At 42.2% G+C, this 14,525-nt stretch overlaps 1 protein-coding gene across 1 annotated transcript in view; it reads right to left on the minus strand.

The window, feature by feature from the left end:
• Nucleotides 1–393: 393 nt before the first annotated feature.
• The window catches only part of LOC139930941 (E3 ubiquitin-protein ligase rnf213-alpha), a 36,806-nt gene continuing 22,674 nt past the window's right edge, over nucleotides 394–14,525 (minus strand). The window contains exons 39-67 of the mRNA XM_078284427.1: nucleotides 14,238–14,447; nucleotides 13,848–14,035; nucleotides 13,597–13,717; nucleotides 13,387–13,487; nucleotides 13,128–13,310; nucleotides 11,541–11,707; nucleotides 11,355–11,457; nucleotides 11,140–11,254; nucleotides 10,578–10,785; nucleotides 10,201–10,397; nucleotides 9,942–10,064; nucleotides 9,679–9,789; nucleotides 8,672–8,914; nucleotides 8,508–8,583; nucleotides 8,028–8,062; nucleotides 7,831–7,931; nucleotides 7,585–7,741; nucleotides 7,226–7,400; nucleotides 6,821–6,915; nucleotides 6,462–6,713; nucleotides 5,409–5,541; nucleotides 4,798–4,881; nucleotides 4,520–4,700; nucleotides 3,507–3,708; nucleotides 3,336–3,413; nucleotides 2,993–3,190; nucleotides 2,594–2,683; nucleotides 2,204–2,382; nucleotides 394–1,433 (exon numbers count right to left, since the gene is read on the minus strand). Of these exons, the coding sequence (XP_078140553.1) occupies nucleotides 1,280–1,433; nucleotides 2,204–2,382; nucleotides 2,594–2,683; nucleotides 2,993–3,190; nucleotides 3,336–3,413; nucleotides 3,507–3,708; nucleotides 4,520–4,700; nucleotides 4,798–4,881; nucleotides 5,409–5,541; nucleotides 6,462–6,713; nucleotides 6,821–6,915; nucleotides 7,226–7,400; nucleotides 7,585–7,741; nucleotides 7,831–7,931; nucleotides 8,028–8,062; nucleotides 8,508–8,583; nucleotides 8,672–8,914; nucleotides 9,679–9,789; nucleotides 9,942–10,064; nucleotides 10,201–10,397; nucleotides 10,578–10,785; nucleotides 11,140–11,254; nucleotides 11,355–11,457; nucleotides 11,541–11,707; nucleotides 13,128–13,310; nucleotides 13,387–13,487; nucleotides 13,597–13,717; nucleotides 13,848–14,035; nucleotides 14,238–14,447 (4,260 nt within the window). The 3' untranslated portion in view covers nucleotides 394–1,279. The remainder of the gene's footprint in view (nucleotides 1,434–2,203; nucleotides 2,383–2,593; nucleotides 2,684–2,992; nucleotides 3,191–3,335; nucleotides 3,414–3,506; nucleotides 3,709–4,519; nucleotides 4,701–4,797; nucleotides 4,882–5,408; nucleotides 5,542–6,461; nucleotides 6,714–6,820; nucleotides 6,916–7,225; nucleotides 7,401–7,584; nucleotides 7,742–7,830; nucleotides 7,932–8,027; nucleotides 8,063–8,507; nucleotides 8,584–8,671; nucleotides 8,915–9,678; nucleotides 9,790–9,941; nucleotides 10,065–10,200; nucleotides 10,398–10,577; nucleotides 10,786–11,139; nucleotides 11,255–11,354; nucleotides 11,458–11,540; nucleotides 11,708–13,127; nucleotides 13,311–13,386; nucleotides 13,488–13,596; nucleotides 13,718–13,847; nucleotides 14,036–14,237; nucleotides 14,448–14,525) is intronic.

Here is a 14,525-nt window from a genome sequence, read left to right on the forward strand (position 1 = left end):
CACGTCTCTCTTTAGGGGGGTAACGTAACGTTACAGTAACGATAAAGTTTCTCGCCGTTATTACAACCGACTGCACGACATTTGACAGGCGTTACAGGTAAACGACCAACCACAATGGCAACAGCCGGTTTCCACCACAAAACACACACAACTGTTGGTACATTTTAAAAAATTTGGAAAGCGACTTCCTATATGCTACAGAGACAGCGCCATCTACTGACCAGTCGAGGCAACTGCCACAGATAAAACGTTAAGCGCATCAGCATCCAAAATGAATGGAAGTCTATGAACATTGTCCCCCAAAAAGTTCCTCCTTATGGAAAAACCAAGTGGCGAGCTTAATAAAATAATTAAGTCACAATTGAGGCAATAATTGACAACTGAGGCAGTAACTGAAAGAAGTACTGATTATATTTTTGTTCATCTTATTTCACTCAATACAGATGAAATGGAAAAAACACAAAAAACAAACTGGAAATATTCTGGTCCAAACATAAGAATGCAAAAAACGGTGTTTAACACAATGTGCTTTGTATTCTCTAAGACACTGAATTTAAAAAGTGGAAGAAAGGCAATCGGCAGCTTTTACATATGAGATGCCAGATATACAATAAATTCTTAAAAGGGTATGAGTGACAAAACATCTTTCGAATTAAGCAAAGTCTAAAGAGTGATTAAACTGTTTCTTGATTGTTAAGTGATTGAGATTAATTTGATTTTCAGTCCCCAGAGTTAATTATGGGGACATGCCTAGTTTTGTACATGTCTAGTTTTGTACCTGAGTCTAAGACAAAATTCTGACAGAACTCTGCCTTTTCTCTGCTGCCACCCTGGGGCAGAGAAATTCACATTACAATAAAGTGCAAGCAGAAAGACTTTCAGCAGTAAGGAAACACTGTGCACACAGTATTAATTGCCTAGAAAAATAGAAAATTATGCAAAACAAAAACAGATAATTCTTTCAACTTCAAGAAAAAAACAAATGAGGTTGCATTGTGCCCTCTACAGAAATTAAAGTTCACTTCTTTATACAGGGAAGTTGTAAATGTGTAATTATGCTGTGGCACTCTGAAGCTTAATGTCAGTGCTCTTCAAAAAGGCACATCTCACATGCATAAATGTGTAAAATATCCAATATATGACTTATCCATAACACTGCAATTAGATTTGTATTCATCAACATGATTGTAAACACTATCTGAGGCCTCTGAATGATATCAAATAAAAAAAAAAAAGGCAGGAAAAAAATAAACTCCACTCCATCTCTGACTCGCCCTGATTATCTCTGACTGCGCTCCTGCTTGAAGACTACAATGAACTTCCAGGCCTCGATGTACTGGGACAGGCAGATCTCCTCTGGGAAGAGCTCCTCCACATCAGCGGGGATGTCCAGGTCTTTGCGCTCCATGTAAGACACCAGCGTGTCTTTCAAGCTTTAAGAGACAAACCATACACTTTAAGTCTGATCTCAGATTGTTATTGGCATGGCATGTCAACACACACACACACACACACACACACGCACACACACACACACACGCAAGTCTCATATCTTGATATAGCCTCAGATCGCCACTTTTTTGCTTTCCTTGTTTTAAAGCTGAATTGTAAATGTCCGGTTGTTGCCTTGTAAAGCACTTTGTAACTTTGACAGACAGTACTTTAGATATACATCTGATTGGATGGCATGATTAACATAGCCAGATGTGGCATGTTGAACGATACAAGAACATAATGTTTTACTTTTGTCAAGATGTAACTACAGCAACCAAGATGTCAAATACAGGGTTCTTGCACATTTCCCATTTCAAAATTACAGACTTCTTCCAGACTTTAAATTCCACAAATATATCAAATATATTTCTTACAAAATTTCCAAAACACTTTTTTGTCTGTAGCTCTCAGAAAACTTGCAATTTGCCATGGCCTGAAATTTTGTGCCATCTCAGCCGACCAATCATTACTCTTTATCATAAAAATGTGGATTTTTTTTTTCTGGCATATAAAAGTATACAGCCTAATTAGAACACAAGTCTGGAAATATATATTTTTCTCCATACTTTTAATCACTATTTTCTCACAATTTCCTTACATTTTCAGACCTGCAAATTAAGAAAATCCTTTTCCATACTTTTTAAGACTTCCCAAACCTGCGCAAGAACCCTGCAAGTAACAGCCAGCAGGTCTCGGCTCATTCTCTTACCCCCAGTCGGGCCTGTAGGTGTCAGGTGCGTGTGGGTTCTTAAGGACCAGCAGCAGGAACTCGTGCATCTCCAGCAGGAAAGTGTCAGCGCTACTCTTCGAAAAGAAGCCGGTCAGCAGCCTGCGCTCCTCCTCGCCCAGGGCCTGCTTGTACTCCTCCGAGATTCCCACAAACGGATCCTGATGAACACAAGGAACGTAGGGAAGATGTTAAGTGTTGCACTTTTATAAAGCAAAGGTATCTAAACTGGCCATATCCAACCCTATAATGATCTGACATTAAAATCATACAGCTTTACTACTATCTCTACTACTACTACTACTACTACTACTACTACTGTTATTACGACCTCTCCCTCTATATTATACTCATATTGTTGTGTTGCCTTACCCTCTTTAGGCGCAGCATGTTTTCTGATTTGAGTGAGGCCAGGAGCTGCCACAGTGCCACACAGTGCTTCAGACTGCACATGCTCAGGGCCTGTGGGCAAGACAGACAGACATCGTATCTCATGTCACACACAAATTAAAAACACCCATACACAACACGACCTTGTTTGTTTAAATCCAATACTCAGGGTTAGTGAAAAATGACAGCAATCAAAATGAGCAGATAAAAAAAGGTGTTTTTGTCTGTCAGTGTGGGGATATTCGGCAAATCATTTTAATACAGAGTAACAAAACTGTCAAGGCTAGCCGCTGTACTCAAGCCAAAGGAGCCAAAGTGCAAGAGGCGAAGATAACCAGCGCGTCTGTGTGCGTAACGGCGGCAGTCTCAGATAAAGTTGACCTTGAGGATGTGTGGAGCCATCTGGTTTCCCATCTGCAGCACCTCCTCCAGGTAGCTGGCCAGCTGCATGTCAGGCTCTCCCCCGGTCATGGCAAGGAAGCCCAGGGCCACTTCCACCGTGGACAGGGCCTCACACACCTCGCTGTAGGACTGCAGCTCCCCAGCCAGGGCAAACAGGGTCAGAGTCTGAAGAGGCTCCTGTTGGCACGCAGACACAGGTCGCGCACGGTCATGGGGGAACATAAACAGCAGCACGCTTCATGTAGGCTAGAAGGCTATGTGGGAAATCAATGGTTTGTGGATACAGCCAGTGGGCTATTGATTGTGTGATATCACAACTTACTTGCTTGACTTTCCCCTTGACATCCTTGAGAATAATCTCATAGTTGCGGTCATGCCTGTTCACCAGTGTTGGAATACCCTGTGGTGAGGAGACGGGGGAATGAGGAATACAAAATCTTAACAATCATACAAGCAAATAGGAGTGATTTCTTCTTTTGTTTCATTCGCTCACGTTAAGGGTGATGAGAGGTTTGCCCAGTAGGAAGCGGGTGAGGATCTGCCGCTGGATCTTGGGCAGGTCGTACTCATGCAGGGTCTCCTGGCCTCTCTCTATGCTGTACTGGGTGTTGGACAGGACCAGGGGCATCAGGTCCCTGTCCAGCTCATACCGAATCACATGCAGGTCAGTCAGATCTGCAGGGCTCACTTTGTAGCTGAGGGAGAGAAAAAACACGACAGTCAACCCAGCGGTGGAAAGAGTACTGGAATGTCTCACTCAAGTTTAAGTACTGTTACTTTGGTGACATTTTACTTAAGTATACGTAAAAGTACTGGTTTAAAAATCTACTGAAGTAAATGTAAAAAGTAGCTCATTTAAAATGTACTGTGTGTAATGTGTAGAGTAAAAGTTAGAGTTGCTTTTTCGAAAATAGAGCGCTGTTAGATGTGATCTTTCCCATGCAGTTCTTAAAGGACGAGAGGACAGAGTTCAACCTTGATTCATTAAATTGGAAAATTTGGAAAATACAAAATAAAGTGTACAAACAAAGTAATGCCAGATTACTTTACTGCTGACTGACTGTTCACTGCAAAGGGCTCCACAATTTGTCCGTTTACGTTGGTCCAGTTTCTGTTGCTTATGGAGAGCCACAAAATTTGTACTCTGTAATGAATGTGATTTAAAACGTAGCCGAATACAATACTTCAGTAAAAACATGCTTAAGTCAAAGTAAAATTACTGTCTTTAAAAAAAGACTCAAAAAAGTGCACAAAGAAGCTACTCAATTACAGTAACTTCAGTAAATGTAAATAGTTACTTTATCTTACCCACTATCCAGCTATAATTTGACAATTGAAATGTTATCAATCTCCCATTCAATCATAGGAACATAGCTGATATACAAATGTGGAATGCATTTGAGTGAGACTTTCACACTAACCCAGCATTCTTTTACAGAAGTTCACCACAGTGTGCTTCAAGCCAAACATGTACAAGTGAGTAAAGTGTGACATCAGCGCCCCCACCTGGTCTCCTCTCCGGTGTGCTTCTCCACACAGTAGACCAGCTCGTTGTGCAGGGCGATGAGGTAGCTGACCAGGGCCGTGGAGCAGAGGCCCGGGCCTTGTCGCCGTGGCAGCAGCACCTTGAAGTCGCTGGTGAGGTCCAGGTCCTCCCGGCAGAACTCAGCCGGGATCTTGATCTCACCTGAACGACAACATTTTAACCCAAAGACGTTTAGGATGTTGGTTTAGAGTAATTATAATCGTGCTAAGTGTGATGTATAGTTTGTGTTTGTATTTACCATTGGTTGCCAGAGACACCCGGAGCTGATTCCAGGTTGTCAGGAAGATTTTGATGAACCTCTCATACCAGGCCTTCAGAGAAACTAGGTACAAATGTAGAAACCAACCATTTAATCCCAACTGTACATAATTCAGCTCCAGAGATGAGACTTGCAATGCATTTAACACGTCAGCCATTTTAGATTGAGATACAGTTGTGCAGATCAGTCTAGTCTTGTTTATTTATATAGCCCTTTATCACAGTCAAGTCTCAAAGGGCTTTACATACCATCATATACATGTCATATACCATACTACATCATACGTATACATACACATCATATACATGCATCATATACATCCTATATACATCCACATCAGTGGTTCTCAACCAGTCTGTGGAAGAGATTTTGCTCTTTTAAGAAAATTGATAACAAAAATATCACACGTAACAATTTTCTCCCTCTAATTTAGAACAATTCACTACTTGGCCAACAGGTCTTTATATTTTGCTAGTATTATGACATTTCTGGGCAGTAATTAGGGATTGCTTGGAACTTTGTGTCTCTCGTGAAAGTGAGCCGCGCCACTGGAAAAACGGCTGGTGTAGATAATTAGTTATTTCCAATACCTGCTTTCTGACTGTGGAGGAACTCGGCAATGGTGCCAAAGGTCAAGTCAGTGATGTTTTGGAACTTCTTAACCAGATCTCTCTGGAGTGTGAGGATGTCAGGAAGGAACTTCACCAACCGGAGCTCTGCTTCCTGATACAAGTAACAACCAGTAGACGTGTTCATGAATAATCAGTGATCAATTGCTCTTTGTAAATAACAGCATTTATAAAGCCTGTGAAATTCAAAACAATACAACAATTAATACAAAATTGCTGTGTAATTGAGCTGGTCTGGCAGTATATCAAGTTTCCATGCATCTGTATCTTTTTTTTTTTACAGTTCAGGCGCATTTTTCTGACTGGCTTAAGACTTTAATTCCAAAAGGCCTAAGGTTTCTGGGCATTGTGGGCAGACTTATAAAAAGCAGACGCAAGGCAAACAAACACAAAATTTTTAGTCGCTGCGGAAACTGCAGTGCATGACCCTGATGGGTAGTTTTTCCAAAACAAAGTCAAGTGGGATGTGGGCATTAATGGTTAAGAGGCAGATCTCGTGCATTTCACTGGACTCCACTATAATTTCATCATGCAAACAAGGGCAGGGCATAGGCTCATAGGCTTTTTTTTTTTAAATAATCAACTTTAATTTGCTTTAGTTTACTTAATCATAGCAATGGCAATACATGCTGTCATTATGCATTTCCATGCATCTTCTTTAAAGTGAAGACTGTGAAGTAGAATCAAAAAGTATGTCTTCTTTATTTAACCCAATAACATGTTCCTTAACCAAATTAATCTCTTGCTACATTGCAGTCGACTGAATGTATGAATTGATTTTCTTGTAAATGTTGCCTTGTTTTCTCTTTAGTGAGAGTGCACACAGGCAGGATAGGCTAAAAATTGCTCCCCAAAACATTGCCATAGACAAGGCACAATGTGCACACAGGTGCCAGACAGATTATGACACATTCATTTGAAAATAGCTTCGCAAAACTACCATAAGCAGGAACGCGGGTTATGTCGGGTATTGAGAAATGCCAGCATTGTTTTGTTTTCTTTTTTTTTTCTTACCCTATGCAGAAATCTCCAGAGCACAGGCAGGGTGTCTTTGCCATCATTCTGCCCCACAATGTGGGTGAGGCTCAGCAGAGACACTTTCTCTCTGCAGCTCCACACTGCTGAACCATGGATCAGAGAGTCTTGGGGAAGTGAGGCCAAGAAGAGACGAGGATCCCCGAACATGAGCTTGATGATGGGATTGGCAGAGACGCGCGAGTCACCCCGGATGAATGTGTTCACCTCCTTTAGCTGTCTGTCTAAATGCTGAGGAGGAGAAGATGACAGGAGAAAATACATGTTATCATATGCAGATCTCTTAAAAACAGGCACAATCAGAGATGGAACGAATACATAGCCGGATGCATTTTTACCTTCAGCTGAGGTATGATGATGGTGTTGCTTACTACCATCTCCCATCCATTTCTGGCCTCTTTGGTGGAGAGCAGATTGTCATAAGGAGCAGGCCCTGAGAGAAAAGGCAAAGTAAATTGTGTTCAACAGTGGAACTCAAGGTAACGCTGTGGACCTAGGTGTGCCCCAACATTTTTGGCAAGGAGGGACAAAATGTAAACTAGCTGGCAGGCCTCAAACAAAAAAACATAATAATTTCAATGTGTCTCAAGTAATTAAGTTACCATATAAACCTGGACCATTTGGAAAGCTAGAAATAACATTGTGCAGGGCAAACTTGATCCATGAGCCCTAATAACACACCATTATAACTTCCCCCATTACACATAAACCACTTTAAGTTTGAAAATGAAGTTGTTCCTTACATTGTTGGGACTGGTGGGGTTCCAGGAGGCTGCTGATGAGCAGGTGAACAGCGTTGACCGTGTCGTCTGTCCCCTTGCCCAGTGACCTGGTCAGATGCTCCATGTCCTTCAGCAGGTGAGCGAGCAGGAACGCTCCTGGATCACGGACCGGAGGCTTGATGATGGTAGAGATGGGCTAGAAACAGAGACACTTTCGATGACTAACAAGTCTCAGACCCATTTGGTGTAAATACCAGGATATCACCATCAATCCATCACTGCAATGGTGGGCTGCGTATTAACGACACTCCAAGTAATTGACCACTGATCGGCGTTCTCTGACAGTCCAATATGGCTATTTTGTCATAAGCGCAAGCTACCTGTGTGTGGTTGCTGACCCCGAGCAGCATGGCCATGTGGGTGAGCATGCGGACAATGTTGAAGGGCACAGGAGAAATGTTCTTGGTGTCCAGCATGTCTGGATTGTCCCTGCGACTAGGGTCACCGAGGATGTGGCCTGTCTGGGTGCGGTCGCCCCTGTGGGAAGGCAACGAAAAAGTTAAAAACACATTTACAAATTCCAAACAAATTTTCTTCCTGAATTACTGATTTAAAGACCCGCTTACTGCAACTGAACAACACGAAATCCTTCGACAGGTCTGTGGTTGGTTCCTCCGATCACAATACCGCAGTCCAAACAACGGCTTTGCTCCATGGGCTGGCCGCACTGGAGAAGCAAGAAAAGCAAATGAGAATATAAAAAGGATAGACTATGAAGAAAGGCATGCTATAGTATTAAAGACTCATTGCGAACTTTACATACCTCGCCAATGGTGCAGGGGTGACCATTTGGACAATCTATAGAGAGTGTAAACATTTTTTTATTATGTTTGGCAGTGTGTAATATCTCCAACTGGCATACTTTAATTTGAGAGTTTGATAAGGTTATGAATTCAAAGGTTATGCCCCTTGACACTGTGTATTAAAACACCACATGCAACCAGAGAACATATGTGAATGAAATAATCCATGTGAAAATGTACTAACTCTTGACAACTGGTAACTTCCTGTTAATCTTAATCTTTACTAGCTTCTTATTAATTTCATTTTTTTTAATGTAATTGTTTTTCCTTTCCCACTTATCTTTCCTTTCTTTATCCTATAGAAAAAAATTGCATATATGAAAAAAGTGTCTGAAAAGTAAGAATTGTAAAACCTAATAATGTAATTGACTTCTGAATAACATAATCAAGTATTAAAAAAATTATAATTTGAGGGTTTTATTCTCTTGTCTGTTACTTACGGTACCACTGCACCGGTCCCAGAGCTTGATGAGCCACTGCCAACATGTCTTCTGGCATGGTGGGCAAGAAAGCTCTCTGTACCAACAAATGTAAAAATGTTCAATTCACTTAAAGAAGGGGAGGCCTAATTGCCAACATTGAAAGCGGATGACAGTTTACGTACTTGCATATTGGCAGGTGTCAGCGCCAGTTGCTGCAGGGGAGCCAGGATCCCCTGGTTCCCACAGAGCAAGACAGCAGCCAGGTGAACCGTTAGCTCCACTAGCACACACTGGGCACCAGAGGCCCCAGGCCGAACAGCCAGTGGCCCCAGGCGGTTGGCCACCAGGGCCTGGGCAAAGGCCTTCACCTCTGGACTGGCAAGGACTCTGGAAGCCTGGATGTAGGCCAGCAGGGCTTTCAATTGCTGTAGGTACAAAGAGGCATAAAAAATAAGACCAATGCAGGAAGAGAGGTTTTCTTTGGTCCAAACCAGAGTGGAAAAGTTAACTTTGTTGTATTGTTGTATTTGGTTCATTTAGGTTCACACTGCCCAATTACAAGTGAACCAGGGCTTGTAAACAAAAGTTACATGGACTCACAAGTAGTTTGTTTATCGGACAGAGTTTTGGTAACCTGTCATCCCGCAAGGTTAGAGATTTTGGGTAGTGTAGAGGGGGTACTAAAAACAAACTCAATTCCAGCCCCTGTAACTTTAGCTAAGCATGATAGACTTGTCTACACTCATTGCGATAATTTACCTTTTCTGGTGGTCATACAAGTTAAGAACACATGAAGAAATAGCTAAATATGAGCATCAGTCAAGACTCAGTATATTTTGCTATACTCGGTTTTCCAAGCATAAGTTAACTGCTGGCTATTAGATGTCCAACATCCTTCTTCTTATACCCATAAAACCACGCATTTTGGGGTCGTTTCTTATAGTTGGTTCAGATTACGTTCTCACTCCTCACTCTTCGCAGTTTGCTTGGATGAGGATGGAGATCTGCTTTTTGAGGCGGTTTCGATGTGGTTATTTGGTGCGCACTCGAGTTCAAATGGTATTGTTCTTACCTGCCCAAAAGAACCAAACTAAAGGAGTACACAAATAGACCGCCACAAAGATGCTTGGTGTGAAAAGCCCTTAGATTGTATGAGAATAGATCATTAGCTTTTGGTGTAAGGATCTACCTCAGGCTTGGGATGGAAGTTAGCATCAGCTGCTCTGTGGAGAGTGGTGACTTCTCTGAACAATGCCAAGAGCAGGTAAACTGCTGTCGTCTGTGGCAAGCACTTACACCCCTACAGACAGAGAACAAATAAGAGTTTATAAACTGAAAACAGGATTCCCACATGTTAACGTGCATCCAAAACTAAAACATGCATACAAAAGCAATGTCATGTGATCATAAATTGATCAGTGAGTTACAAAGAAAAATGTGGTGCAACATTACCTTGCAAGTCTCCTCCAGTCCGTCCACTTTGCCCTCCATCATTGCCTTTGCCACAGCATCTCTGATAGTCTTGTAGGCTTCTCCACACACAAGATACTGGTCTATGGGGCTGCCTTCTTGACTCTTGAGGTAATGTGTAATGAAAGTGTAGGTGTTAAAATTAAACCAGAATATTTGATAAATGCAAGCATTACACATAGGCATTGCCTTGCCTTCATATGGACGCCAATATAGAGAACCACAATGTGGATAATAGCACCTGTTGCAGAACTTCTTCAGGGAAGAGCCACACCACTTCTTTCACTTTGAGGAGTTTCTGGACAAACTCTACTCCATGCTGGCTGCAGATCTTGCGGATCAAGTAGACACGATACCAGTTGTTCCTGCTGCGCCTACACAGGTCCACCACACTGGAGAGGAAGGCTGTGGTTCCACTTTGACCACCCTCCTGGGCTCCTGGTATAGGATAAATATGAAAGTACAATGATATTTCTGTCAAATGAATGCATTGTAGAGCATTACAACCAATCAATCAAGTTTTTCAATTTAAAGAGAACAAAAAAGAAGTCCTGAGATAATGTGTTGGGTATTAAGGACGTATATGTGAGAAACACATATATGATCAAGATTACACACCTGCAGCAGACAGTCTTTCCACGAGCAGGCCAGCAGCCATATCCATGTCCATGCGCACCCTGGCCACCTGCTGCAGGTACTCTACAGTGGCCGTGTGAGCAGAGACAGCGTCTGACTGCAGATAGTCATGCAGGAAGGCTCTTTCATCCTGCAGACATGCCTGCTGCTCTGTTGCGGTTCGGAACTGCAACCGCTCAAACATGGAATCCTAGATAAATGAAACGGTGGCAAAAGTGAATTCACACTGTGAAATCACTATGTAAGATGCTACAATATACATGTGTGACTAGACTAGACTAGAAAAAAAGTAAAGATGCTGGTTGCGCTCAGAGGAAGGTAATTTGTAACGCAGGTGCAAGAATCAAAATATTGTAAACTAGAAAAATGGGAAAAAAAATTCTGCACACTGCAAGTAAACGGTTCTTTAGTTCAGAAAAACGAAGTGCTCAACTTAAAAGTGCAAGTGAAAAAACGATATATACAAAAGAACTAGACTAGACTAACATTAGACAGAATAAATGAAAAGCATTACTGGAAACATAGAGTTTGCATTCGTGCATACCTCCAGGCAGTTAATGTACAACAAGTAGAGTTCAGTTTTGTCGGTCTCCTCCAAGATGTTGCTCTGCTCAACCGCCGTCAGGTGCTGCTGCAGGTATCCTTTAACATCATCGAAGCTTAAAAAAACAATGGTATTTAAACAACATTGACAGACACCTGTATGTTGGAAATGTTGGAAGCCCTACATATGAGCAATGCGCAGCCCTAGTTCCTCACCTGTATTTCAGCAGGAGTTTGAGCACTACTGAGCGCACCACTGGATTTTTATCCACCGATTCATCAAACGGAGAGAGCACCTTTGTCAGAATTTGGCGATTAACTGGCAAAAAAGAAACAATATTAAGAGCCAACCAACCAACAGACACAAACACACCAGTGGTCAGGGTTAGGAGAAAGTCCTACCTCTGAGAATGGGAACAGGGCCGGCCTCCACCATGAGGAAGGACAGCAAATGTAGAATGACGGCTGGACAGGGGGGAGAGTTGTCCTTGAAGCACACAGTAGACACCAGGTCTATGAAGAAAGCGTTGCACTGCTTCCTGAACTGAGCGTGCTGGTTGATAAGAACCCTACATGAAACAATGGTGACAACGTAGTTAAGCAGGCTTTCCCTCATAGCATTGTTCACATAGGCCACATTCACACTGCATGAAGTCAGTCAGGTCTTACGTGGATTGAGATCTGCATGTTTGAGCTGTTCCTAATCAAACATGGATGATTCAGTGTGTGCACTGAGGATTATAGGCATGTCTTTGCTTGCACACAGGTTTGTTCAAAACCATGGCTTCTTTCCCATTGTTATGGTGGAAAATTGTACTATGGACCTTTCTGCTTTTCATGTATTTCTGCTGAGGTTTTGCCTTTAAATACTGCACACCTCAATGATCCAAGCCCTATCCACGCTCAAATGCTGGATGCACATTGGAATGATATCTTGGCACCCTCTGTGTGCTCTGGTGGTGCCATCTACTGTGATGATCCCTTAAAAAGATTCAACTGACTTGTGTGTGAAGTGAAGCTATTTATAAGTGTGGAAACAAGAAACAACAAAACGACTTAATTATTTAAACATTTAGTTAATTTGCTTCAATTTTGTGACTCAACAATTCATATTCTAATTGTTGTCTTTGGCATTTATTTGCATGTAGATTTCTTGTATTACACCAGGAAACTGATAGTAGCAGTAGACATATTGCAGGATTTTGAGTATGGAAAAAAGGAAAACTGGGCTTAAGTCAGTACTGCCGTATCATAATGTGAAGACAGACACGCCTTGATTTACATATTCACCACCTCAAGTGCACATCTTGCACACATCTTGCAGGAGGCCACGAATACAGGATAACTCCAGGTTTGGAATAGGCCCAGTGGGGCGCACATGTAAAAAACAACTTTCTATGAGCACCACTGCGTGGTGCTTTGGTCAAGGCCTGAATCGGGCCCTATGCCCTAAAATAACAACTGTTCAAGTAAATATTTGTTTTAGATTGTGTAGTGATGCAGTAAGCTGGTGTTCAAACCAGGGCCGCGTTCAGAATGGGATACTACCATACCAAACGTGTCATAGAGTTACATGTTGCATGTAGTGTGTATAGTGTGAGTAGTATCCCATTCCGAACCCGGCCCTGGTGTTTCTCGTCAATATAGTTCACAAAAACAAAGCTTGTTTCACAAACCTAGTGATAATCAAATGAGAGTCTGCTAATGTGGCAATAATGTGGCCTCATTCATTTATAGTTAATAGAATAAGAGACTTGAGCTTGCCAAATGATAATGTTGATAAAAATGATATCACACATAACTGAAAAAAAGTCCATCATCAATTGATTGGACTGATGAGAGGAATAAAGAACATTTCACCCCCTCCAAAAGAAGGAAAGAATATCAATGGCATTAATTTCTCTCCTCAATTTAGCTTGTATCTGTGCTTTTACTGAGTAATGAAACAAATTAATAAAAGCATGTTTTAATTCTCATGCAGTGGCCTACCTTATGTCCTCTGAAGGACCCATGGGGAAGTCGTCTGGAACCGGCTGCATGCAGAGGGGACAGTACATCTGCCCAGGGGCCAACCACTGTCTGATGCAGGCCACGCAGTAGATGTGTTCACACGGCAGGCAGAGGGGATCTTGGGGGTCTCCCATGCACACAGGACACAGCTGGTGACCAAACCTAGATGATACATGCATTAGAGGGTAATTCAGTACAGGCAAAATACAGGACAAGAGAGATGAGGATGAATCTGTACCTGAAGATGCGTTCAACTGCTCCGTCTTTGCAGGTTTTGAGTAAATCAATCACTGCCTCAAATGACTGCTGAGTTTTGAGGTCTGAATTCTTTTCCAGAATCTTGATGGGAGAACAAAGGTAATACATGTTGTTGTGGAAGCAGTTTTAAGGTCATTCATTGAATTAATCTCATGAAAAGTTAAGTCTTGCATGATCAGACCACACCAACCTGGCCAAGCCTTCGTGTGTGCTCTAAAACTAAAGGTGTCAGCTTCTTCTCCACCTCCTCGATGCCCAACAGCATGTGCTCCACAAACAGAGAGAGGGAAAAGATCCGGTTCCATCCAGTCCTAAACAAAACCGCAAAATAAAGAAACGGCCACCAAACTCAATACAACTAAAAGTAGTATCTAAAAAAGCTCAGCATGTACAACTGTCCCACTAGAACAATTTGAAAATCTTTGATTAAACTGGACTTACTGGACTCTATAGACCATTGTCTTGCTCCTCTCTCCATAGCGTCTCACACTGTCTTCAGAGCAGATCAGCTCGATGGCAACCTGGAGCTTTTTGACCTGCCTGAGCCATGCCTGCCGATGGGCATCGGTGTCCAGGGCCTTGGGCTCTAGGTACTCCACACACGCAAAAGCGGCATACACATCTAGCACCTTGGAGGCAGGGGAATATGATCACTACACCTCAAAGCCAAGTCAACTGGCAATAAAAAGCATTAAATAAAACATGCTCCTAGCCTAACATAAATAAATGTAATATAAATATCTTGCATTCTGAAATGAAAATCCTATCTGAAATGACATGGAACAAACAAAAAGCATTTTAAATACTGTAATAGATATTTTTGAGACTCACCAGCTCTTCCCCATCTCTGGCGTGAGCATTCCTCAAGAGGACCTGGGTCACCTGTGGCTCGATGCAGATCATTCTGGAGAGGTTCTGCAGTCGGTTCTTGAACTCGTGGTAAGCAGCATGGACCCACGGAAGAGATGTCACCTCTTTATCCGTGGCATTGTTGCGCAATCGCAGCTCATTGACACAGCAGTTCAAAGCAGCACACAAGAGCTAGAGAAGCAGACAATATGAATTAGCACATGCAAGTGTATACTGTACGCACACACCATCTCACAAACAGGGCTTTAA

The sequence above is a fragment of the Centroberyx gerrardi genome, chromosome 7 (assembly GCF_048128805.1).
Source record: "Centroberyx gerrardi isolate f3 chromosome 7, fCenGer3.hap1.cur.20231027, whole genome shotgun sequence".
NCBI lineage: Eukaryota > Metazoa > Chordata > Actinopteri > Beryciformes > Berycidae > Centroberyx > Centroberyx gerrardi.